At 31.1% G+C, this 26247-nt stretch overlaps 2 protein-coding genes across 6 annotated transcripts in view; both read right to left on the bottom strand.

Moving 5' to 3' along the window:
- Positions 1-1124: 1124 nt before the first annotated feature.
- LOC111697601 (espin) overlaps positions 1125-26247 on the bottom strand; it is an 83452-nt gene continuing 58329 nt past the window's right edge. For 2 of the 4 annotated variants that reach the window (XM_023467657.1, XM_023467654.1), the window contains 14 exons: positions 24404-24458; positions 20761-20811; positions 20187-20277; positions 19429-19489; positions 18795-18890; positions 18057-18125; positions 17802-17879; positions 17410-17745; positions 15978-16065; positions 15053-15138; positions 13279-13359; positions 12275-12359; positions 10590-10695; positions 1125-1379 (listed from right to left, as the gene is read on the bottom strand). In XM_023467657.1, coding sequence (XP_023323425.1) covers positions 1145-1379; positions 10590-10695; positions 12275-12359; positions 13279-13359; positions 15053-15138; positions 15978-16065; positions 17410-17745; positions 17802-17879; positions 18057-18125; positions 18795-18890; positions 19429-19489; positions 20187-20277; positions 20761-20811; positions 24404-24458 — 1518 coding nt within the window. In that variant the 3' untranslated portion in view covers positions 1125-1144. Of the gene's footprint in view, positions 1380-9798; positions 9866-10589; positions 10696-12274; positions 12360-13278; positions 13360-15052; positions 15139-15977; positions 16066-17409; positions 17746-17801; positions 17880-18056; positions 18126-18794; positions 18891-19428; positions 19490-20186; positions 20278-20760; positions 20812-24403; positions 24459-26247 lie in introns of all 4 variants that reach the window. The other 2 variants (XM_023467656.1, XM_023467655.1) reach the window with 2 other exon arrangements.
- Positions 1310-9714, bottom strand: LOC111697603 (uncharacterized). Of its 2 annotated transcripts, none has more exons than XM_023467663.1 (16): positions 9611-9714; positions 9345-9506; positions 8532-8571; positions 7428-7465; positions 7272-7346; positions 6813-6875; positions 5922-5994; positions 4969-5031; positions 4256-4333; positions 3614-3691; positions 3352-3398; positions 2637-2854; positions 2516-2546; positions 1960-1994; positions 1784-1856; positions 1310-1725 (listed from the first exon to the last, which is right to left on the bottom strand). In XM_023467663.1, exons 1-16 carry the CDS (start codon positions 9649-9651, stop codon positions 1704-1706), a joined length of 1137 nt encoding a protein of 378 aa, XP_023323431.1. In that variant the 5' UTR covers positions 9652-9714; the 3' UTR covers positions 1310-1703. The 2 variants fall into 2 exon arrangements, with proteins under 2 accessions (XP_023323431.1, XP_023323430.1); XM_023467662.1 differs by having other exon boundaries at positions 4969-5037; positions 9611-9713.

Raw genomic sequence — 26247 nt, forward strand, 5'->3', positions numbered from 1 at the left:
GTAAAACTATCAAATTTAATATCATTGGAAAACTATCAAATCTAATATCATTGGAGAACTATCAAATCTAGTATCATTGGAGAATTATCAAATCTAGTATCATTGGAAAACTATCAAATCTAACATCATTGGAAAACTATCAAATTTAATATCATTGGAAAACTATCTTTTAACCATAACACTGCAAGCTATATAGAAGGAGAGGGCCAAAGGAATTGAGTCTTTGGAACAAAATCCAATATTTAAACCTCAATATCTTTAGAACTCTATGTTGCAAACCTTTGATATTTCAAACTCAGATTATTTGATCTAGCAGAATTCATAGTTTGAAATATCTAAGGTCTGAAAACATTTGGTTCAAAAGATATAGTGATTAGAAAATCAGAGTTTGTGGCAAAGACTCAATTCCTTTATGAGACATAATGGTATGACTTTGTGATCTCGTAGCTCCTCTTGTTTTGATTTTACGCACAAGTTTGAGAAAAGCTTATTTATCCGGGAACATATCAAACCATTTTTCTTCTTCTTAATAACTAAAGGAGGTATAATTGAAAGCATAAAAGCTTATTTATCCGGGAACATATCAAACCATTTTTCTTCTTCTTAATAACTAAAGGAGGTATAATTGAAAACATAAAAGATTTCAATTTAATTTAGTTTAGCGTAGAAAAGTATTTAACCCATCTCTTACAAATCCATAATTTTAGTTTTGTTATTTATTCAGGAATAAAATAATCACAGAAGCTGGTTAATAATATATGCTGTACTGCTCAACTGTGTACACACTGTACATATGAAATATATATTTTAAATTATAAATACATGTTTATAAGATTGACTATTTTTAAATAAATGACTACAAATGTTACAATAATCCCCAAATTATCAAATAATCTCTCCACAATCAATATAAATTAAAATATGGATGTAAAAAGTTATGCTTGCCAATAATGTAATGCACAACTTTAATAAATAAAAGTTGCCATTTTACTAAATCATTGTATGGAAATAAACGGAAAATATTTGCTTTAGATATAAATCACGACATTTAAACAGTATTGCACAGATACGTTTGGAATCGTCTGACATATTATTCTTTAAATTTGAAAATCTCTGATTCGATCTTGACGTTAAAATATTCATTTTACTCGTTCAGGTTAACTTTGCTATTTGCTTTTCTTAGTAAACCTCTCCAAGGCATTACAGGGATAACATCCCCGCCATCCCTTTTCTCCGATACATTGTCTCTTTCTCCTGCTATTTCAAAAAACGCGGGAGATGTACTGCGTGACATGTCGTCTTCGCTTTCTTCCAAAATGGCAGAAAATCCTGCGGAATCATCTTGGGGGTCCTTTATTTTAGGTGCTGTGTAATAATTCCTAAAAAAAAATCTGTTAAAACTACTTTTATCTTGAATTTTTTGGGTAACATATTGTGCTTATGTATAAACAAAATCGCATGCAAACTGTTTCGAACAAAGAATTAGTGCGTATAACATTAATCTACTGAGCAAGGTTACATTTACGAACTAGTCTACAATTTACATTTGAAATACACAATTATCATACATTATCATAAACATCGGAAAAAAATCTTTAACAAAGTAAATTATATATCATATACAAGAGTCGACATTATTGAGTAGGTCAAAACAGTATAATTTAACACAAATTAAATGATTCAGCCTAGTGTCGTTAATTAAATCAGGACTCTTCCAGCACTTTTCTGAAATAGAAATAACAAGATTAAAATTGAAGAGAAAATATAAAATAAGTTATCCAACCTTAGCTCTGAATATTGTGTAGTACTATCCTTCCATTCAATGATTTGGAATAGGCTTGAACCTGACCCATTTTCTAGACAAATTAAAAATAATTAAATTATAAGTTAAATTAAATAAGTTAAAAACAATTATCAATGATCTTTTTAAAAGAAAAGTTTTGAAGTAAAGCTCTTTACTTGGTTTGTGTATATCCGTGTATTCAACTGTAGCTCTAAAAAACAGAAAAATGTATAAAAACATATAAATATATTTATAGCAATTATACATGATGAGTATTGACTAAAATGAATTAAAGACGTGATATCCTCTGAAGAAGAATGGGATGTACGATTCACAACGATACACTTTAAACCTCTATCTGAGTAAATATCAGGAAGTAAAAGTAGTTTTTCTCTTTTAAAACGTCAGGAATTCTAAAGGTTGCTTCTCTACAACATAAATTGAATATCTGCGACTATTATTACTGATTTGTAGTGAAGATACCCTGGATCAATGGAGGGTCGTTTGAAATTACCTCTCTAGTCCCTTTCATTATATTTTTGCTTGTAAGTTAGTAAAAAAAGAATTTAAAAAAGAAAAAGTTTTATTCAACTCTTCTTGAAACTAATTTCAACGTGATAAGAATTCCCACCGAGTATAAAATTCTGTTAAATTAGAAATTTCTCGGAATTTTCTCCCAATAAAACTAAATGAAAAAAGTTCAAAAAGTTGAATATTGTATTTTTATCTTACTTGATGGAAGCAGGGGGTACTGTTCTTGTCCCTAATATAAAATATATTGTTAAGTTAACTCCAGGGGTAATTTTATATATTTTTTTTCTTCATTTATCTTTAATATTTTAATATTTGACACCTTTAGTTTCATCGGCGGGAGTTTCAACTTTGATTTTTTCCACTTTTCCTGGTTCTGTAATTCTTCCTGTTCTCAATGTGCCTCCTGTTTCTTTTGCTCCTCCTGTTCTTGTGGCCACTATTTTTTCTTTTGCTACTACTGCTCCTGTTGCAACTCCTGTTTCACCGTTTTCTTTGAACAGTTCCTTTGGTTTGGCGAAAACAACATCCTTCTCCTCGCTACATCAACATAGCATTATTTTTTATCTTTTTTTTTCTAAACTCTCGTCACAAAACTTTAAACTTTCCTAACACGATTGGGAAACCGTTTATATTTCGAACTTTGACTCATGGATTAATAACAATACAGATAGAACACTAGATGTCGTCTTTTCAAGATTTAGGGGTTTTTCATTCATAATAACCCTGAGGCAGAAGCCCAAAGGAGTTTCGCGCATACTTTCTCTCTGTCTTGCCATTCAACCCGGCATGCACGTAACTCCTTTGGGCTTCTGCCTCACAGTTATTGTGAACGAAAACCCCTAATTCTTAAAAAGACGACATCTAGTGTTCTATCTATAATTTTATGCTTCGACTATTTAAGCAGAATTCATGTAAAATATCAAATATCAAAGGTTTTTGATATCAGGTTTAAATAATATAAGGATTAGAAAATAAGAGTTTGAGCTAGATTTTCATTTCTTTTACATTAAAAGTATCTCATAGCTAAGGTTTTCCTGTTAAAATCTCTAGGTTTAGGCAAAGACTCGCCCTTCTTCAAGACCTTGAAAAACATTAGATTAAGATATAAGAGGATGTTTTAATGAAACGAAACAACGAAAATTGTTTGTTATTTTTGGTATGCCTTATAAAATTAAAGCAATTTTAATTTTTACTTTATTATATATTTTATAAATGATTTATCATGATAATTCTAAAATTGATAAAATTCTGAATATTTCTGCACTGTCAGAATTATTCAGTTTGAATAGCTCTTACTATGTTTGAGTTTGAGTATTGGGTCATTATTTGCTCAAGATTTTCTCGAATCGGAGAACTCTCGCTAACTGGTCGCCTCTAAAATATTTTCATCAAGTAATATTAAACTTTAAATAATTATAGAACCATTTCTACGTATATTCTAAACTTGAAAAGAAGAATAAAATGTTATTAATGGATTCTTGAATATCAAATTTTCAGATGGATACCCGGATTTAAACTAATATACGAGATGGATACATGGATATTATATACTAGTTTATTTTAACAATATTTTAAAAATTTATTTTTTATAATTTTTGTAGAATAAAATGGTACGAGGCATAGTTAATAATTTAAAATGTTCATCAATCATCTTTTTTCTCCTTTCTATATGGGATGGATACCTGGATATCAAACAAGTATATGGGATGGAAAGCTGGATATCAAACTAATATATGGGATGGATACCTGGATATCAAACTAGTATATGAGATGGATACCTGGATATCAAACTAGTATATGGGATGGATACCTGGATATCAAACTAGTATATGGGATGGATACCTGGATATCAAACTAGTATATGGGATGGATACCTGGATATCAAACTAGTATATGAGATGGATACCTGGATATTAAACTAGTATATGGGATGGATACCTGGATATCAAACTGCTTCAAATATTCATCTCTCTTCTCGTCAAGGCTAGATAGACGGATTTGAGGTAAACCCTCACTCTAAAATTGTATGTTTAATATTTATAAATATATTTTTCATTCATAAAAAGACATATTGAACCGTATATATTTGATAAACTTAAATAAATTTATGTTTATTTTTACAACAAAAAAATCAAGCGACTTGAAATCTAGTTTCTAAACCACAAATATTTCTTTAGAAATATATTTCTATTCTTTATCTTGGTCACAAGATGAATACAACATTATAATCACGTTGATTGGATGATGAAAGCATAGAAATAAATCTTTTATAAGATCAAGTGTTTACATTTTTAATGTAAACCCTTGCATCCTTTAATGAGATCTGCTAAAGATCTAAGACTTCAGGTTGCAGAGATAAAAGGATTAGAAAATTAGAGTTTCAGGCCAGAAACCATTTTCTTTCATATTTAGTCATTTGTATCTGGAACTTTTGTTGGTCAAAGTGAGAAAAACATAATTCTTAATTTTAGATATATTATTTACCACGGAGCTCCCTTCCTTTGCTTAATTTTAGATATATTATTTACCACGTAGCTCCCTTCTTTTGCTTAATTTTAGATATCTTATTTACCACGTAGCTCCCTTCTTTTGCTTAATTTTAGATATATCATTTACCACGGAGCCTCCCTTCCTTTGTAAATAAATCTCACCTTGGTTTGTATAGTGACCATGCCATTACTCCCAGTAGAAGAAGGTAACATCTGGGTTCCATCCTGCTCCTTAAAGGAATTGTTTGCAAAAACTGAAAGGGATAAATGATAAATAATGATAAATAAATGATAAATGAATAGGTTGGTTTAAAATTATAATTTCCTTACAGAAACATCGGAAAAAATCAAAATGTTATAGACCGTTTTAATTGTGAAAACTCCCTGAAATATAAATATACTTTTATAAAATAAATATTGAATAAGTTTTTTCCTTCTGAATTCAATACAATGCCGACGTATTGCATTTTCTCTATAGTTCAGGGATAAACAGGATTTGCTTAAAGGGAAAGCTCACAAACTTTTAATTATGTACTGGATATTCTCAACATTGTTAATGGACGTCTATTTTTTATTTTGTCTTTGGGCTGCATATGCCCTAGGTGATAAAAAATCATATTTTTTTCAATGATAAAAACTAAATCTAAAGGAAATCAAAACCTTAAAAAATAGAAAAAAAATCCCAAGCTGAAGCAGTATACGGACTAGTTTATGCGAAATGTTTGTGTCACATACATATAGAAAATAGATAGATAGATAGATGTATCAAAACAATCCACTTTTGAATTTTAAATACGAATTGATTGTAAAATTGTAAAAATTATTGTGTTTGAATTGATTTATTTGTATTGATAACATTTCAATTTTTTACTCATGACGTCGTGGAATAAATACTTCAATTCAGTAATTCAGTTATGCCACAAACAATAGATTTTTAGTTCCTGTTCCAACCCGATGTCGTAGACCTTTGTTATTTTTCAAACTATATTTTTAAGATCAAATAGTCTTAAGTTGGAGATAAAATCATATACGTTATCAGGTTGCTATGACATAGGGATTAGAAAATTTGAGTTTATGGCAAAGACTCAATTACTTTACTGTAGGATGTTTGTCACCTTGGTTTGTTTAGCTTGAGTTTGAATAGTAGTGGGTTGGGGAACAGATGCAAATCTTTCATAAATATTCTTCCTGAAGTAATATACTCATATACTTAATTGATGTATTATAGAATAGAACTCATAAAACTGCAGTAAGACGACTGTAAGATTAAAAGTTTGAGTTTAATTCGTCCAATGGACACATGAACAGACCTATTGTTCAGTATACTGTGTATTTATGTAGAAGACATATTAAATATTATTATGTATTTTATGTATTATATAATTTTAGTAACGATATAATATAATGTGCACATTATTTACTGAAAATACTATAAAATATAAATTATGTTTAAATTTATTGGTAATAAAAGTAAGGATATCTGAAGTTTGTAAAATATATGAAGATCTTAATCTGAAAATGAAAGAATACTGGTAAATTTAGGCGTGGGTTCAATATTATTCAAGTTTTCCATCTCAGAGCTAATGTTGGGATAACTTCTTTTAACAATGATTTTCAAATCTCTTTATCTTTGCAACCACATGTCATAAATCTTATATATTTTAAACTATCGAAGTCATGTTAGATCAATTAATCTTTAAGTTTGCAATATCAAATGTTTACATCATCTCAGGTTGCAACGATATAGGGATAAGGTGAGGAAGTTTAAAGGAACTGCATTAATCGTAATTTCAAGTTGCATGTTCTATTCACAACAGAACTCTTTAAAATGTAATCATTCAACAATTAAATCTTATCTTTCAAGAATTTTATCATTTTTAATATCTTTTTAATATTTTTAATATCTAAGGTCTACGACATTGGGTTGCAAAGATATAGGGATTAGAAAACTAACCTCAATTCCTTTACATATATAGTGAAACACAAGCAATTTAAATACAATTCACCTTAAAGTAATTTGCTCTGTTGAATCTTGTCTACCTACAACACTTTCAATAGCTTTCTTCTTCCTAATATGATAGATGCTAATTAGTGATTAGCTAGAACAAATACATTTTCTCTTGCAAAAAGTAAATTAATATTTTCTAGACGTATAATTTCAATATTTTTAATAATTGTCAATATTCGAATAGTGGAACATCATTGAGATGCTTTTAAACGAAGTCAAACCTTATAGAAATCCAACGTATAGAAACCGCAACGTATAGCAACAAGGCGTATTTTCCGGGAGAACATTTTTTATATTTTTGAGAGCAGTTTCTATCCGTTGAATTTCTATAAGGTTTGAATTCCTGTTAAACAAACGAATGAGATTACAAATTTAAAAACATAAACTCATAAATCAATATCTCAGGTATAAGAATGAAAATTAATTTTAAGGAAAATAATTTATAAAATACACTTACTCAAGTTTAGTTTTAATATCAAGGATAGCTTTCTCTTGTTTCTCTCGGACTAAGGTTAAATCTCGAGAAGCTTCCCTTTAAAACATTAAAATGTCAACGGTCTAATTAAATAATTTAATATTTTGTTTTCATTAGATTATAATATTAATAAATTACTTGCTATTTGGGCTTTTCCCTTCGTTCTGCAGAAAATCCTAAAAATATAATAGAGCGTTAATCTACCAAAATATAATAATGAGAAGAGTATCAATCTACCAAAATATAATAATGAGAAGAACATTAATCTACCAAAATATAATAATGAGAAGAACATTAATCTACCAAAATATAATAATAAGAAGAACATTAATCTACCAAAATATAATAATGAGAAGAACATTAATCTAACAAAATATAATAATGAGAAGAACATTAATCTAACAAAATATGATAATAAGAAGAACATTAATCAACCAAAATATAAAAATGAGAAGAGTATTAATCTACCAAAATATAATCATGAGAAGAGTATTAATCTACCAAAATATAATCATGAGAAGAACATTAATCTACCAAAATATTATAATGAGAAGAGCATTAATCTACCAAAATATAATAATGAGAAGAACATTAATCTACCAAAATATAATAATGAGAAGAACATTAATCTACCAAAATATAATAATGAGAAGAGCATTAATCTACCAAAATATAATAAGAAGAAGAACATTAATCTACCAAAATATAATAATGAGAAGAACATTAATCTACCAAAATATAATAATGAGAAGAGTATTAATCTACCAAAATATAATCATGAGAAGAACATTAATCTACCAAAATATAGTAATAAGAGCATTAATCTACAAAAATATAATCATGAGAAGAAAATTAATCTACCAAAATATAATAATAAGAGCATTAATCTACCAAAATATAATAATGAGAAGAACATTAATCTACCAAAATATAATAATGAGAAGAGGATTAATCTACCAAAATATAATAATGAGAAGAACATTAATTTACCAAAATATAATAATGAGAAAAGCATTAATCTACCAAAATATAACAATGAGAAGAGCATTAATCTACCAAAATATAATAATGAGAAGAAAATTAATCTACCAAAATATAATAATGAGAAGAGCATTAATCTACCAAAATATAATGATGAGAAGAACATTAATATACCAAAATATAATAATGAGAAGAGTATTAATCTACCAAAATATAATAATGAGAAGAACATTAATCTACCAAAATTTTATAATTTCCTACTTTAAGCTCTCTCTCCTCTGCTGGCTTAGAACTCCAATTCCTAAATATTAAAACCAATTTGTTCAAAAATGATTTATGGTTTTCTTTCAGAAGATTACAGAACGGTCCTTTTTGGACTGTTCTTGGTTATTGTGAAATAATTTTGATTTAGAACCTATCTTAAAATAATGCATTCGATGCTTTCAAAAGATTCTTGTATTAAAAAAAACAATTTTCTTGTGATTTAAGTGAGTCATAATTTGTCATGTATATTATATGATATTTATAACTTGCAGATGTGTGGGAAACCTGATATACAGGGTTACCGGCAAAGGATGAGACTTCAAAGACGAATGAACGTAATTAGCTTGAACCCTTTTCTCACGTTCATGGTTCCTTGCAGGCAAAAACTAGATTCATTATATTCTAATTATTTAAATACTAAATTTAAGGCAGAAAATCTAAATTGAGCTTCAAATCGGCATGCTTTAGGAGTGGAAGAGTTCTGGGTCGTCATTCCAGTCTCATCCTTTGTGGGTAACCTTGTACTTGTGAATACATCCATTTGAATAAATAAGTTTTAAATTGAAGTTTTTCTACAATAATAAATAGAATAAAACGAAATGAAACTCGCCGTCCTTCAATCTTTAAATAAGAAACGTTGATAAAGTTTCTGTATATTATGGCTGCATAGTATAAATGACAGCTCTCTGAACATGTTTAGGCCCAATTTTCAAAGCTATGACAAAATGCTTAACAATATTTCAAATTAAAAGATTGAATGACGACGACATTATTCCGTGGATTCCCTAAAAGAATGCATGTTAGTAAGACCTGAGCTGAAGTTTGATCTGAGCAATCTTGTTGTTAGGATCAGTAGGATCAGTAGTATCATCCTTTTCAGCCACATGAGTAGGTTCAGGGATTGGAGTAGGAGAAGGTTGAGATGATTCAACTGTATTTCCTTTAGCAATCTGCATTCTTTGTTGAAGTTGACTTTACCATTAAAATCATTTCTTTGAAAATTAGAAAAATACTTTTTACGAGAATTTGTTTAATTTAAAAAAAAAGCTTTAACTATATATCAAATAAATTATTTCCTGATGATTGCGGCTAAATTCTCCCTCTGTCCCGTGGACATTTTAGAATCTGTTCAATGCACACAAAAAATGTTTACAATACTGTATGATAATAAATTAATAAAGTGTATTACTAGTTAACAAAATATATTGTGTTATTAATATTACAATAAAAAACATGCAAACTAACACTCAGCAGTTGAGCTTACCCCCTACAGTCGACAAATTAACTTTTTCTTTCTTTCCAACTCTCTATCATGCTTCACCTTCAACACTCTAGATAAAAATATTCTTATCTTTTTCATTAATCCCGTTCCTCTATAGTAAACATACTTCACAAAACCTTACTTTTCAGGTTTTGTTTTCATGCTAACAAAAATTATATTAAAAATAAACCTTGAAAAAGTTAATACCAAAGATATTCATGCCTTAAATCCGTTTATAATATATGACTAAGTGTAGGCTTAATATGCATAAATGTATACAGTCAACTGTAAAAAGCTAATTTTTCCCTGGGTAAATAAAGATTTTGGATGCAAAGACCTTCACCATCAGGGGCGTCATCATGTATTAAAAAGACCCCCTGGTCTCCATCCCTGAAGTGAAGTCTGTGACGCCCCTGATCTTTATTTAATGCGTGCCATATAAAATACTATTCTGCCATGAAACCAAGGAGCTAAATCTGTTTTTTAACTAATAGATTAATTTATTCATCAATCCAAAATATTGAATTTTTCATTGATCATTCAATTAATCATATAATCAATCATTCTTTGATCTTTTTGATCTTTTCATCAATTAATCAATTGATCTATTCATAAATAAAACAATTCATAAATTAAATAACTAACTATTCAATCAACTATTTGATCAATAAATCAATAAATCTATAAGTCAATAGATCAATAAATCAATTAATTATTCAACTGATCAATAAATTCTGGATCCTAGATTTTACTCATTTTCAATTTGATCAATGTAATATATGTGATAATTTTACCTTTTAGCATCGTCGCCTTTCTTGTCAAGAAGTTGTCGCTTCCAGGCAGGGATAGAGGACAGTCGACGAGCCTCATCTAGTCGAGCCCGCTCCTCTAGAGCATCCGCTAAACATATATTATCCGCTTAACATATAATATCCGCTGAACATATATTATCCACTGAACATATACTATCCGCTAAACATATATTATCCACTAAACATATATTATCCCCTAAACATATATTATCCGCTGAACATATATTATCCGCTGAACATATACTATCCGCTAAAAATATATTATCCGCTGAACAAATATTATCCGCTGAACATATATTAACCGCTGAACATATATCATCTGCTAAACATATATTATCCGCTAAACATATATTAACCGCTGAACATATATCATCTGCTGAACATATATTATCCGCTGAACATATATTATCCGCTGAACATATATTATCCGCTGAACATATACTATCCGCTAAACATAAATTATCCGCTGAACATATCCTATCCGCTAAACATATATTATTCGCTAAACATATATTATCCGCTAAACATATATTATCTGCTAAACATATTATCTGCTGAACATATATTATCCGCTGAACATATATTATCCGCTGAACATATATTATCTGCTGAACATATATTATCCGCTGAACATATATTATCCGCTAAACATATATTATCCGCTGAACATATATTATCCGCTGAACATACATTATCCGCTGAACATATATTATCTTCTCGATTCAAAACAGTACTCTTAAAATCTTTGACTGTTCATCGAGAAGAGAGAGCTTTCTGTTTAAACTTAGAAAACAAGCTTGAACTCCTCTAAAACGCGACTGTACACTGTGTACAGTCAAAACTTAAAGAGACTGTAAAGGAAAAATGAAAGGGGGCATAGGTTGAAACCTAAGCATTTAAGAAGTTGATCGAGACCCATTAGAGTTTTATCTGATGTTCTTGTCTCAAGAAATTGATATAAAACTGTGTCAAATCTATACGAAATCTATAAATATAAAAAAATTTGTTTAAAAATAGTAGGTTTAAAAGTATCATATTCAGCAAATACATAACCAATCTGAAAACAACGATACTCCACAGAAGCCTAAGAAACTTAGGTTTGCTCCTTTCATTATTTGAATTAAATAATTTTTCATTTTTAATAGATATAATTGATAATATAATATATATACGTCCGTATCATGTGACCATAACTCCCTCCAATGACAGTGCAGTATCATCATCACGTGACTCTGTCTGTATCACGTGACCAGTATAGTGCACTGCCATTGATTAGAGTTCTTGTCACGTAATTTTATCAATTACATCTTTTAAATGAAAAATCATCAAATTTAAATAACAATAGAAGCAAACCATAGTTTATTAGGCTCCTCTGGGATATTGTCGTTTTCAGACCGGTTGGTATTTGCTAAATATGATCTGTTTAAACCTAATATTTTTATACAAAATTTTATATATATAGTAAATGAAAAGTCACTGGAAATCACGCTTACAGTCCCTTTAATATTAAAGTTTGTTGTTAAGATGGTCAAAAAACTTGACTTCATCTCATTCAAAAGTTTTCAAGTCCTGGGCTCTCATCGTCAACATAAATGTCAACACAATGTCTATATCGTATCGTTGTCTATATATATTCTTATTGTAAATTGTGTTTGTAGATTACGAACCTTTAGCTTTATCTGCAGCCTTTTTAGCCATCATTTCCCTCTTCCACCGAGGGATTTCATTCCCGAGAGGATCAGTAATAGGGATCTAATAATATATAAAGATAATATAATTATATCTTCATGACATGTATAGGATATGATATACTAGGGTAGGATAGGATCTATGCAGGGTGCGTTGGAATCTTGTAGGATAGGACAGGATAGGAACTAGTAGGATAGGATATGATATACAAGGATAGGATAGGAACTTTTAGGATATGACAGGATTGGATCTATAGAAGGATGGGATCTAGTAGGATATGCCAGGAAAGTATCATAGTAGGATAGGATTGTATAGGATAGGACAGGATATGATATAGAAGGACAGGGTAGGATAGGACCTTGGACAAATAATCTAGTAGGATGGAACAGGATATGATCTAGTTCTAGTAGGAATGGACAAGATTATATCTAGCAGGATAGGGCAGCATAGGGCATGATAGGAAAGGAAAAGACAGGTTTAGGATAGGACTTGATATGATAAGCCTGGATAGGACAGATAAGGATAGGACAGGTTAGGACAGGAATAAATAGGTCAGGGTTGGAATGGATAGATCAGGATAGGACAGGATAGGATATTATAGGAAACGATAGGATTGGACAGTGTAGAATTGGACATGATAGGGTTGGACAGGAGAGGATTGGACAGGATAGGATTGGACAGGATAGGATTGGACAGGATAAGATTGGACAGGATAAGATTGGACAGGATAGGATAGGATAGGATATTATAGGAAAGAACAGATTGGAAAGGATACGATTTGACAGGATATGATTGGGCAGGATAGGATTGGACAGGAGAGGATTGGAAAGGATAGGACAGAATAGGACAGGATGGACCGGGTTAGGACAGGAAAGGATAGGACATGCTAGAAAAGGATAGAATAGACAGTCGGAATAACAAGGGCTTTGAAAAGAAAGAACGAAAGGGTAGACTACAAAATATTGCAAACAGAGCTCTGTACCTTCTTTAGAAAGTTTTCTGCTGTGAACTGTCCTAAAAACTTTCTGTATTGTTCCTTTTCAACTTCTTCCTGGGCCTTTGCCTGAACATTTTAATCATTTCAACGATTTAACGATTACAGTCAATCTAATCGATAATTTTACTTATTTATTTAAATATTTTGTGTGCCACATTTTATCTACATTTTCATAATCACTGTGTCATATTTTTGTACATTTTCACAGTGCTTCTTTTATTGTATTTTATTTACTTATATAATTTGTATGCTGAACTTTAATTTATGAACTAAAAGGTTTTCTCTTCTGCATATTTGCTTTACTCCTGAGACTAAACTAAACAGCTTTACAGTCTAACATTAATTTTAAAATATGGAAGAAAAATGGAGAAACTTAAACTTAAAACATTTTAAACTTCAAACAAAATATTTCTGCGGAAACCACGCAAACGAAATTCCGGGCTAATTTATTCTAATTCTTGGATTCGCCTTAATCCTACTTTTATCTTTGTTAAATTATTCAAATAAAATTCTGGTTCATTTTATTTTATTTTTAAGAAAAAACTGATCTCCGTATTCGTAAAAATAATCGACATTTTGGAAAAAGTTTGATTGCAAAATCATAAACTTTCATTTCTGTTCTTCTTTTAGTTTATTGTCGTTGCATCTATAACTTAAATTTAGAATTTTGTTGAATAAAATAATTATGTCACAATGGAAATGAGTTCTTGCAACAAACTCTTATTTTCTAATTTCTATATCTTTGCAACCCAAACTATGAATTCTGTTAGATCAAATAGTCTAATTTTGAAATATCAAAGGTTTACATCAGGTTGAACAGCTATAGGGATTAGAAAACTTGATTTTGTGGCAAAAACTCAATTCCTTTATTATGAAAAAAGTAAAAGATTTTTGTTGTTTGTTAATGAATGTCATTAAGTGTCATTGATTCCATTATTTTATATCTGGCTGCAAACCAATTTCAGATATTTGTACAAATTTACAAAGGAACTGAAAAATCTCCTCAACCTGATGTAGCAGACCTTAATTTATTTAAAAATTAAAAAATGCAGTTAGATAAAGCAGTCTAATTATGAAATATCAATGGCTTACATTACACTATGAGGTTGCAAAGATATGGATATATAGTGAGTGCTAATTCCAATATTAAACTTTATCGATTTATCCATTTAAAAAAAAATATATTTACGAGTCTAAAACTAAAGAACGAAAAGTTTTGACTTAAATTTTAAGTTCATGGTTAAATGCCACTTCTGACTTAATTTAAACCTGAACTTTAACCGTGAGGGTAAATATTTAACCCTGTGGTTAAATATTTAACTTGCCGAAATCGACGAGTTAAAAAAATTAAACAGAGGTTTAGATTATCTTGAAATCCTGCATTTTCCCTATTTGTCTATTATTCAATCATCATTCAGCTGCAGCTGAGAAAGAGGCATTCAACTTTACGATACATTTAAAAGTGAAAACCTTGTTAAAGAAATTTCACGTTTTAGATAAATTAATTTTTGGATGTAAACCCAAAAAACGGTTGTATGTTTAGTTTTCGGTTACATAAGAACAACTGATTAGCGATGGTTATGTAATATTCTCCGTAAATCCTTTTCTCTGATTGGTTCAGATTTTCCCGGGAAATTCAAATTTAAAATTGAGAAAGTTTAATATTAAAGTAGCTACTCATTATTTTACAGAACTTTTAACCACGAACTTAAAATTCGCGCATTCTTTAGTTTTAGACTTGGATAAGAATTTGTTTAACCTGTTCTGATTTAAGTTTGGAGACTCCTCCCACGTTGTGTGAGAGTTTAAGCTCGGCAATTAGATCTCCCTTAGGAGATCCAAATTCTACAATTCAAATAGTAATTAGAAAATTAGAAAATTAGAAAATTAGAAAATTAGAAAATTAGAAAATTAGAAAATTAGAAAATTAGAAAATTAGTTTGAAAATGTCGGTAACTTAAAGCAAGACGTAAAGGGACTGTCACGGGCAGCCGTAGTACATTTGAATTTCCGAGCCGGGTCAACCTTTCCGGTCCCAGTTTGTACTGTACCTTACTCTATGGACAGGACTAGATGGTGCAACAAGGTTGACGCGGTCAGGCTTTCATGCTTCATATAGGCTGAATTTACTTTTACCAAAGGGGCAGATTTGCGTGCTGACATAATTTTGAATGTTCTTCTTTTTGCGGAGTGTCTGATTTACTACAGTACCATTTAAACCTTTGACTGATCAAGAGGAACATCGCTGTTCTAATTTTATAATTGTCAACTTTTTTAACTTGATAACTTATTTTCTGGGAATCACAGAAAGTAAACATTTTTTTAATTTTTAAAACCACGTTGGTTTAATTTTGGAAAAGTTCGTGAAGTAATTTGCATAGAATTCACACTGTACACCGGCCCCTTTAGCTAGAAAAATGTGGATTTCTTCCTCGCCGATAATCAGACAAATATTTAAAGGGAACCGTTTTGAATCGGACATGTCACTCTATAAATAGGAGGGTTAATAGAAACTACGTCTAGAGTCCTTTTATAAAAATTTATATTTTAGCTTTTATGACTTTTGATGCTTAAAGTTCATGTTCTTAGATCGAGTTGGAGAAGTTTTGTTTTATTTTTTTAGAATTTTTTGTATCGTTTGTCAAATGCAAAAATTCGTATTTTTAATTTAAAAAATGTTTTACCTCCGGGAAGAGGTATAAGTTTCTGTAAAGGAACACTATGTGTTCTATCCAGCCCTGGTCGACTCTCGGTTTTTTTCAGTTGAACAGACTAAAATATTTTAATCATTAATTTTACTAAATAAAGGAGATAATTAAATAAATTAGAGTAATTTCATAAATTAGATTTATTAATCAGCGCAACTAATTAAATTAATTTAAAAGCCTTTTTTCATCAAAGATTGCATAGATGTTGTCATTTATTTAGATCTGGAGGCCACTTTGCATCATATCCTTTAAGTTGGCCCCATAAACTTTATTTTGATCCCATTTTCCTTCTAATCGCACCAAGCCTTGTGAAAGACCAAAAATGATTTACCGGTAAGGGTGAAGAGAACAAGAGATTTAAAGTGTTCACAAATATTTAATATTCAACAAATATATATAGTTTTCTATCATTAATGTACGAGGTGTGTTCAATAAGTTTTGCAAAAAAAATTTAAGGTACTTCTAGATTTTTCAGCCCAGTAATTTTTTAAAAGTTCACTATATCTAACTATACCGGATTATTTTTCAGATCAGTTGATGTCAATCATATCTTTGTTGTAATGTAAGGAGCGTTCTTCCGAAAGTATATTAGCTTCGTTCGTCACAGCAAGAAAATTTTCAGAATAATCTCAAACTGGATCCATCAGAGTCTGTTTTAGACCCTTCTAGAGCGATAAAAAGAAATGTGAGATTGAGTATTCAATGTAGGAAGGACTTTTGAGGATTTTTCTGGTTTTGATTTACATTTGAGATCCATAATCAATGTAATCCCTTAGGTCCTAAAGTCAGAGATCTTTGTCATTTTTAAATTTGCTTTACAACTTTGTTTACAATGTAAAAGCATATATCAAGCTGTCTGGAAAACATACTTCTTGAACTCTTGCTAATATGGTTTAAATAATTTTCAATATTTTCGATCATTTTTGGTCTTGAAGGTCTTTCCCCGCCCGGACATGTGATAATCCTTCAAATATTTATTTTTTCCTTCTTAACCCCATTAAACCACCATAAAAGTTTTCAAAATCGTTTTAAAATGCGTTGAGGGTCATGCTTTAAAGTTTAGCTTGGTTTTTGGATAGTCTAATAAAAACTTAGTCAATCATAGTGTCCTCTTTCTCTGGTCAATATTCTAGATATTTCTATGCTGTGACAATGAAGCTAATCCACCTTCAGGAGAACACTCCTTACATCATAACCACAATCTGCTTGACGCCAACCGGCCAAAAGTGTATCCACATTGCTGTACAATTGTAATGCGCTAATTTCTGCTCAAATAACGCAAATAAAAATCCTGAAATTATTTTAAATCTACGGAAGATAAGATGTTGTCAAATAATACTACGTGCATTCTCCGAAATAATGAATCTAAAAATATCAAATTTTCTCAAACATGATTTAGTACAATAACCTGCAAATCCTTCATTGATATTGCCATACTGGAGGGATTCCCTCCCCTCTCCTCTTTATCCTTTTGTGCAGGGAGGGAGGGAGGAGCAGACACTGTAGAGGTCAACACAGGGTGAGGAGGTGGAGGAGGAGGAGGGGGTGGTACCCTTGCCATAGGAGGAGGTGGTGGGGGAGGAGGAACTCTCTGTTCAGTTTTACTAGGGAGAGCTGTGTTAGATGAAGAATGGTTTGAACTAGAACTAGAACTAGGAGAAGGATGGTTAGGACTGTTAGAACTAGAACTAGGAGAACTTGACTCCTGAGAATCAAATCCAGATTCAGGTTCGGAGTCTTCGACCTAAATTTAAAGAAAAATAAACATTAAAAAAAGAAAATAATTTTGTTTTTACTTACTTGTATTTCGTCCAGGCTTTGAGGTTTGGATAGAGATTTCAGATATTCACTTGGTTTTATCAAAGAGTCTCCTTCACCCTGAAATATTTTACAATTATAATTTAATAAAAATAAATAAATTAAAGAGGTATATCGTATTGCCTGTATCCTGTATCCTGTATCCTGTATCCTGTATCCTGTATCCTGTATCCTGTATCCTGTATCCTGTATCCTGTATCCTGTATCCTGTATCCTGTATCGTGTATCCAGGTATACCTTAAAGCTGGTGAATCTAGGTGGAAGGAAGGGTAGAACCATGTGTGCTCCAGGGATAACAGGACGATCCTGAAATATATATCCATCAACTCATTTAATACAAATATAAAGAACTTTACAGGGTCTGTAGATGTAATTTCAAGTGACCCTCTTCATATTCATATAGTGGTATGTCCGATTAAAAACAATACCCCATGAATAAGATATCAATGTTTATCATTTTAAAAACTTATCATTTTCAATTGTGCTTCTCTATAAAAGTGACTTGCGCATTTCTTCTTCAGAAAAACAATGTAGGAGTTATCAGAAGTAAACTGTACTGTTAAAATTACAACGACAGTTTAAGTTTATTGATATATATCAGTATTTTCCATGTACGAGCTAAAGCCAGATTTTCATAAGTTCTTTTTCCGGTTAAAAACATTTATTTAGTACCCCGGAAAGATCCATATCCGGGATATTATAAAATATATATATATAAAATCATAAAATATACCTATAATGAAATTGGGATTTTCAAAAGATAGCATTAATATAACATTTTTGTAAAATTATTAGAGGTTATATTTTAAACAAAAAAGATTTCTGCACGAGATTAAAAATTAGCATGATTTTTTTTTGGCTTATTTTCCCGCTTGAATTTAAGATTCAAATTCAAAGGAAGGGGGCAATTGTTGAGAAGGGAATGGGAATGTTTTCGACAAAAAGTAAATAATAAAAAAAAAATAATTGTCTTACATCCTCAGGGGGAGCTGATTCTTCCTTCGGTATATTCTTCCTCTTCTTCCCTTTAGTCAGGGCAGAGGGCTTTAATACGTTACAGTTTTCTTCCTCCTAGACAGATAGATAGATAGATAGATAGATAGATAGATAGATAGATAGATAGATAGATAGATAGATAGATAGATAGATAGATAGATAGATAGAAAGATAGATAGATAGATAGATAGATAGATAGATAGATAGAGATAGATAGATAGAGATAGATAGATAGATAGATAGATAGATAGATAGATAGATAGATAGATAGATAGATAGATAGATAGATAGATAGATAGATAGATAGAAAGATAAATAGATAGATAGATAGATAGATAGATAGTAAATCTATGAGAACATCTTATAAATCTGGAAAAAGACATTATAAGACACAAAGAAAAAAAGACAAAGGAAATAAACCAATTTTCTTACAAATGATGGATTAGTTCAGTGTATTGAAAGCATTAATATACTAATATATATGTATATATATATGTACTTGTAAATAATAAACATAAATGGAAATAAAGAAATGTAGCGTTAAAATATAAAAAAATTTAAAAAATTTTTTATTAAATTAGTTCTGACTTTAATAAGTGGCAAGTTTTTTTACCTTACTGGAGAGCGAACTCAAAGAGTTAATACTTCCCCCTTTATTAACCTCGGGACCTCTTCTAAATAAACCAATATCAATATTTTAGTTAAATTTTATGAAAAAATGATACTTTAAAGGAATTGTAGAATAAATTTCAAGGGACCCTTAATTTTTAGACGGTTCCCTTTAAACCTTAATTTTTAGACGGTTCCCTTTAAACCTTAAGTTTACATGATCACCAACAATACGGAAGATATCGTCTATCATTGACAGCATAAAGTTGCAAATCACTGTAACAGAGAAATCACGATTAAAGATATTTAATTTTCAGCTAGAAAATAAGGATATATTGAAGGTTTTCAGGGTACAGTTGCACCACTCCATAAATGGAGGGTCACTTGATATTTAGTTTACAATAAATGAATAGTCTACAATAAATGAATAAATGAATAAATGAATAAATGAATAAATGAATAAATAAATAAATAAATAAATGAATAAATAAATGAATAAATGAATAAATGGAGGGTCACTTGATATTTAGTTTACAATAAATGAATAGTCTACAATAAATGAATAAATGAATAAATAACTAAATAAATAAATTAATAAATAAATAAATGATTAAATGAACAAATGAAGTAATGAATGAATAAATGAATAAATGAAGAAATGATTAATGAATAAATGAATAGATGAATAAATGAATAAATGAATAAATGAATAAATGAATAAATGAATAAATGAATAAATGAATAAATGAATAAATGAATAACCTATTAACTGCTGGTGTAAGAAGATCAGGTGGTGGAAGGGGGGGAGGGGGTGGAGCCCCAGCAGGAACAAATCTTGTTCTTGAATCCTCTTCTCCGTATAAAAGATAAATCAATAACCCTTCCTTTCCTTCCTTCCCTTCCTTCCCTTCCATTCCTTCCCTCCTATTTACTTCCTTTCTTCCCTTCCTTCCCTTCCTTCCCTTTCTTCCTATTTACTTCCTTCCTTCCCTTATCTTCCTTTCCTTCCATTCCTTCCCTCCTCCCTATTTCCTTTCTCCCTTCCTTCCCTTCTCCCCATTTCCTTTCTCTCCTTCTATGTCTTTTCTGCGTCTGTTCTAAAAAAACTGATTTTCTTCTTTGAAATGTAAAAAGTTTGAGCGAAGATAAATCTCTGAAGATCTAACTCCCAGCAGACCTTCCAATAATTAAACTTTACTTTTAGTTTCCAACAACAGTATCCAGTTTTACTAAAGGAGTCTGTTAATCCATGATTTATTTAACAGCTCTATTTATCCATTTTTCTATCTACCCTTGCATCTTCATCTATCTATCACAGATCTATGGTCACAGTTACCTGGTTCATCTTCAGATATTGCTTCATATTCATGTGAAGAACTCTCATCATCTTAATTAATTTAATTAATCAAGTTAAAGGAAAGGCTGAGGAGTTTTCTTAAATAAATTAATGAATTTAAAGGGGAGGCTGACAAATTTTCTTAAATGTAATTAATGAAGTTAAAGGGAAGGTTGACGAGTTTTCTTAAATAAATTAATGGAGTTAAAGGGAAAGTTGACGAGTTTTCTTAAATAAATTAATTTAGTTAAAGGGAAAGTTGACGAGTTTTTTAAATAAATTAATTAAGTTAAAGGGAAGGTTGACGAGTTTTCTTAAATAAATTAATGGAGTTAAAGGGAAAGTTGACGAGTTTTCTTAAATAAATAAATAAAGTTAAAGGGAAAGTTGACGAGTTTTCTTAAATAAATAAATAAAGTTAAAGGAAAGGTTGACGAGTTTTCTTAAATAAATTAATGAATTTAAAGGGGAGGCTGATGAATTTTCTTAAATGTAATTAATCAAGTTAAAGGGAAGGTTGACGAATATTCTTAATCAAATTAATGAAGTTAAAGGGAAGGTTGACGAATTTTCTTGATTAAAGACCACTACGTAAAATTGTTAAAGTTGATAATTTGTTTTCGTAGATATTGAACTGATTCTTTCTAAAGCAGAAATTTAAAATCTCTCTTTTTCTACAATAAGTGTTTTTTAAAGAAAATGTAAAATAAATATAATATTCTGGAAACCCAGTGAACACGACCTGAGATAAAACTAGAGGTGGGCACATTCAGACTTTAGTTAAAATCATTTAAAAGACCAACTGTACAGATTAAATATGATAAATGTTAAAATTATCTCATATTTTCTGTAAGTTTAATTAAATTTTGAACAGAAAAATTCACATAAATCATACGTTATTTTGAAACGCATTTTTTCATGAACCGTTATTTCCGTTTGATTACGGTTTTAAAAATTAACGAAATCTTCCGTTAATGTTAAAAACTTTAAAATTAACGGAACGCTGCCCAGCGCTAGTTACTCTCCTAAAACTTCAACTTTCAAACATTATATCCTTGCAACCTTATGTCGTGCCTGTAATATTTAAAACAAGAAACTCTGCTGGATAAAGTCAAAGTTTGAAATATTGAAAATTTTCAGGTTGCAGAGATAAAGGGAATGGGATTAGAAAATTAGAGTCTGAGACGAGGAGAGTGTTCTGTTACTTTGTTCAGTTCATCTATATACATACAGTTGTAATCGTTATTTGTTTGTTTGTCCGATCATAACTCAGGAACCCCTGGACCAATTTGCCTCAAATTTTGATTTGTGAACTCGGGAGACCCACGGGAATGTTCTTAGCTTGGGTTTGAGATTCTAAGTTGAGTTGGTCGACTATGACTTTTATAGCATAAAGTTAGTTCCCGGTAAAAATCGTAAAAGTGCGGGTAAAAACGGTGCGCACGGTGGTTACTTTGAGTACCCTGGCAACGCTGGGTTCCCAAGCTAGTAATTCGCAAAAAGAAAATAATTCACTCAAAAAAATCCTCTATTACCAAATTAAATCCTGGGTTAGTTTACTAACCTTGAGGTGGAGGAAGGATGGGTCCTGCTCGTCGTTTAGAGTTTATACCCTCATCCTCCTTTTCTATACTTACATAGCTTGACACAGAATACCCAGATCTAGAATCCTTGGAGATCTTCCGTGGACTACCATTGGACTTGTGACTATTTATACTTGATTGACTAGCTTTAATAGCTTGACTAGCTTGACTAGCATGACTTTCTTGACTAGTTTGACTGCTAGCTATTTCATACGTTGATTCATAGAACAAACTTTGTATTCTGGAATATTCCCTTTGCTCGCTGCAGATTGAGTTTGAACGTGTATGCAGAAAGAAAGGTTCAGAGCAATCATCCCTTTCAAAATCAACAATAGAATCATGACTTTTAGATCGAATTGTCATCCTTCTTTTATCCATTATTTCTGAATGGTGACTAGAATTCCTTCTTGATTCTGAAGGTTTTTCATCTGTTGGTCGTTTACTTCTGGTTTGGCGTTGAGTAGGAGAATTCCTGGTTTCACTTCTGTTTTGTTCTTTAGTAGATGTTTTACGATAATAGGATTCATGATCCCCGGATACAAGAAGGTCTCGTTCATTCGAGTTTTGAATTTCTCGGTCACTTGATGATCTCAGTTCTTGTTCAGGAGACGAAAACGGGTCTCTTTTATAAGACGAACTAATTTCTCTGGAAGAAAGGAGATCCCGTTCAGTGGAAGAACGCATTTCTCGTTCAGAGGACGAACGTACATCCCGATCAGTGGACGAATGCATTTCCCTTTCACTGGACGACCTCATTTCCCGTTCATTGGACGACCTCATTTCTCGTTCATTTGACGTCCTCATTTCCCTTTCATTGGACGACCTCATTTCTCGTCCATTTGACGTCCTCATTTCTCGTTCATTGGACGACCTCATTTCCCTTTCATTGGACGACCTCATTTCTCGTCCATTTGACGTCCTCATTTCTCGTTCATTGGACGACCTCATTTCCCTTTCATTGGACGACCTCATTTCTCGTTCATTTGACGTCCTCATTTCTCGTTCATTGGACGACCTCATTTCCCGTTCATTGGACGACCTCATTTCTCGTTCGCTTGGCGAACGAATATTTCTTTCACTAGATTGACGAGTGGTGTCGCTCTTCAATGATGAGCGAATTTCTCGTTTGCCGGAGGAACGATCTCTGTGTTCTGTGTGAGCATGGAAACTGATGGATCCTGTTCTCCGGGTTGGTTTGGATACTGAAGTATGGAACCTCACTTCTCTCTCACTTGATACTCGTTTGGATGAATCTGATGAACGCGTGGATGAATCTGAGAGCTTGGATGAGATCTGTCCTGATGAATGAGGAGAAGGTTGACTAGATTGTGTCCTTGTTAATCTTCTCTCATGGTTGTCATTCTCATTATCATCGTCATACCTTCCTTGTCTTAAATTAGAGTTTAAAATTTTATATATAAAAGCTTAATTTTGATTCTCCCCTCCCCCTGTAATACCCTCTCAACTATCAAGATTAATTACATTAATGTTAAATACAATTTTTAGAATTTTGAATCTGCAAATTTTCCAATTTTGGCATTTAAATATGGTAATCATAAGTTGAAAGTAGTTTTAAAAGTTGATTTTGATATATTATTATTCTAATTTTAAACTCGGAGACCTTGATTGATACTTTTCATTTTTGAACTCAGATCTTTTCTTTTCTCCGTGTTTATAATCCGACCTGCTCTTGTCATCATATCTGATCTTGTCTCCGTCCTTGTGATAAGTCCTGCTCTTGTCTCCGTACTTGTGATAAGACCTGCTCTTGTCTCCGTCCTTGCAATCTTTCCTACTCTTGTCACTTTTGTACTCAAAAATTTCTTCTCTCTTGTTCCGCAACATTTTCTCCTCTTCTCTCCTAGCTTCTCCTCCTTGCCTCATCTCCTCTCGTTTTCTCTCTTCTCTGCTCTTGTAATCTTTCCCTTTAACATCTTTGGTATTATGAGAGTGTCCCTTTAAATAAGCTGTACTGGGTTTATAGTTAGTATCATCCATGTAACCGTCCTTAGGGTTGGGTTTTAAAATATTCACACTTTCTGCATCATCTCTATACATACCTTCCTTCTCTGCTGGAGGGGTGTGTAGATAGAAGGGTTCACATTTATCGGGATTCTACAATAAAAATAATAATTTTTATAAAATGATACAACTACAGCAACTGAACTGTTGCAACCTAATCTTGTAAACCATTGCTACTTTATCATTGCATAAGGTTGCAAAGTAAACCGTTTTTTAGTCCTTGAAAAAGTTGATAAATGAAAGAAAATGGAAAATAACAACGATTATTACTCACATAAAGGAATTAAGTATTTGCCGTTAACTCACATTTTGCAACCTGATGGTGTAGACCATTTGATATTTCAAACTTAGATTATTTGATTTAACAGAATTTATTGTTTGAAATATCTCAGGTCTACGACATTGGGTTGCAAAGATAAAGGGGTTAGATAATCAGAGCTTGTGGTAAAGATTCAATTCTTTTTGATTGAATCCAAGCTATAAGGTGGAGAAAGAAAAAAAATAAGTTTTCTTTTACCACATTTATTTTTAATTATAATTATTAACGGAAGAAGAGATCTCGATTATAAACACCTATTTAGAGAATTGTTAATCGGATTATCTATTGTATAATCTGAGGGAAAAATGTGGTGAAACTCTTTTCGTAAATACAATTTCAAACAAAAAAATCACGATCATGTTTTTTTCACGATCAATTCTACTTTTTCGTGGAATAGTATTTACAATTGTACATAAATTCATTTTGATTTGTTTATATATATTTTTACATAATGGATGGGATGGAATGGTGTTAAATACATTTTAGTTTTTATCAGGTCTCTACACTCTACACTCTACACTTTACATGCGGTCTCTACACTCGACATCTAGTCCTACACTCTACATCCGGTTTCTACACTCTACATCAGGTCTCTACATTCTACAGCCATTTTCTTTTCGTACTTCATTGATTACAACAATAAAAACTCAAGTAGATCACCCTTTTATGTGTATTCGAAGAATTACTACTAAATTTTCTTAGAAAATATTTTTTTTAGTCTGAGCACAAACCACAAACCTACCACAAGCACAATCAAGCTGGATCGGTTCAGCCGTTTTATCTATTTATGAAACCCAAACAAAACTACAATTAAAACAAAAATCCGACACAACCCAAATGTATTTACAGGCTTTGTGGTTATTAGGATGACGACATATACAAAATGTCAAGTATACTTGATGTTGTTATTAAGAAAATAGTTTTGCCAGTACAATAAAGATCAATTTATTATGTAAAAGTAGTCTATGTAAACTGGACATTTGCTTAATTTTATGTTGCTTGGAGTATTTGAATCATCTGCTTAATCTTATTCACGTTTTACGGGTCTCACTGGAGATAAACGGAAATTTAACATTTCTAACAGTGCTAGCCTAGACAAAAAAGAATTTCATTTTGATTTGCTTTAGAACTTCAAATTTGCTGTTTACATAAAAAATTTATGTACCGTGATTCTGGGATTAATGTAAACAAACTAAGTGCTCTACTTAAAGGGATTTTAGGCGCAATTTTAAGTGATTCTCCATGCAAAGATGGCAATTCCTGATTCACAACGGTTTTACACTGAACATCTTTACCTAATCAATTACGTGGAACATATTCTTGTTTTTCTAGAATTAAAAGTGTTTATTTCTGATAATTCCAATATGTGTTCCAACAGTAAAAATGCGTGTGCAAGTCATTTTTGTAGAGATTATTATTATCATTATTATTATTATTAATGGTAAAATATTTTCTGTAGATAGAGAGAAACATTCCATGCACTTCAGATTTTTTTTTTTTACAAAATTGTTGTACGCCAAAATGGGTAATCCTTGTTTATTATTTCCTAAAATGTTGCCCCTT

The sequence above is a fragment of the Eurytemora carolleeae genome, unplaced genomic scaffold (assembly GCF_000591075.1).
Source record: "Eurytemora carolleeae unplaced genomic scaffold, Eaff_2.0 scaffold182, whole genome shotgun sequence".
Classification (NCBI taxonomy): domain Eukaryota; kingdom Metazoa; phylum Arthropoda; class Copepoda; order Calanoida; family Temoridae; genus Eurytemora; species Eurytemora carolleeae.

Coding starts and splice junctions, on each gene's coding strand:
- LOC111697603 (XM_023467662.1), bottom strand. CDS start 9,651: ATGTCCACGGGACAGAGGGAGAATTTAGCCGCAATCATCAG. Junction 6,876..7,271: donor GATATTAAAACTAAACTTGA/GTAAGTGTATTT, acceptor CTATCATATTAG/GAAGAAGAAAGCTATTGAAA. Junction 1,857..1,959: donor CACGGATATACACAAACCAA/GTAAAGAGCTTT, acceptor TAATTTGTCTAG/AAAATGGGTCAGGTTCAAGC.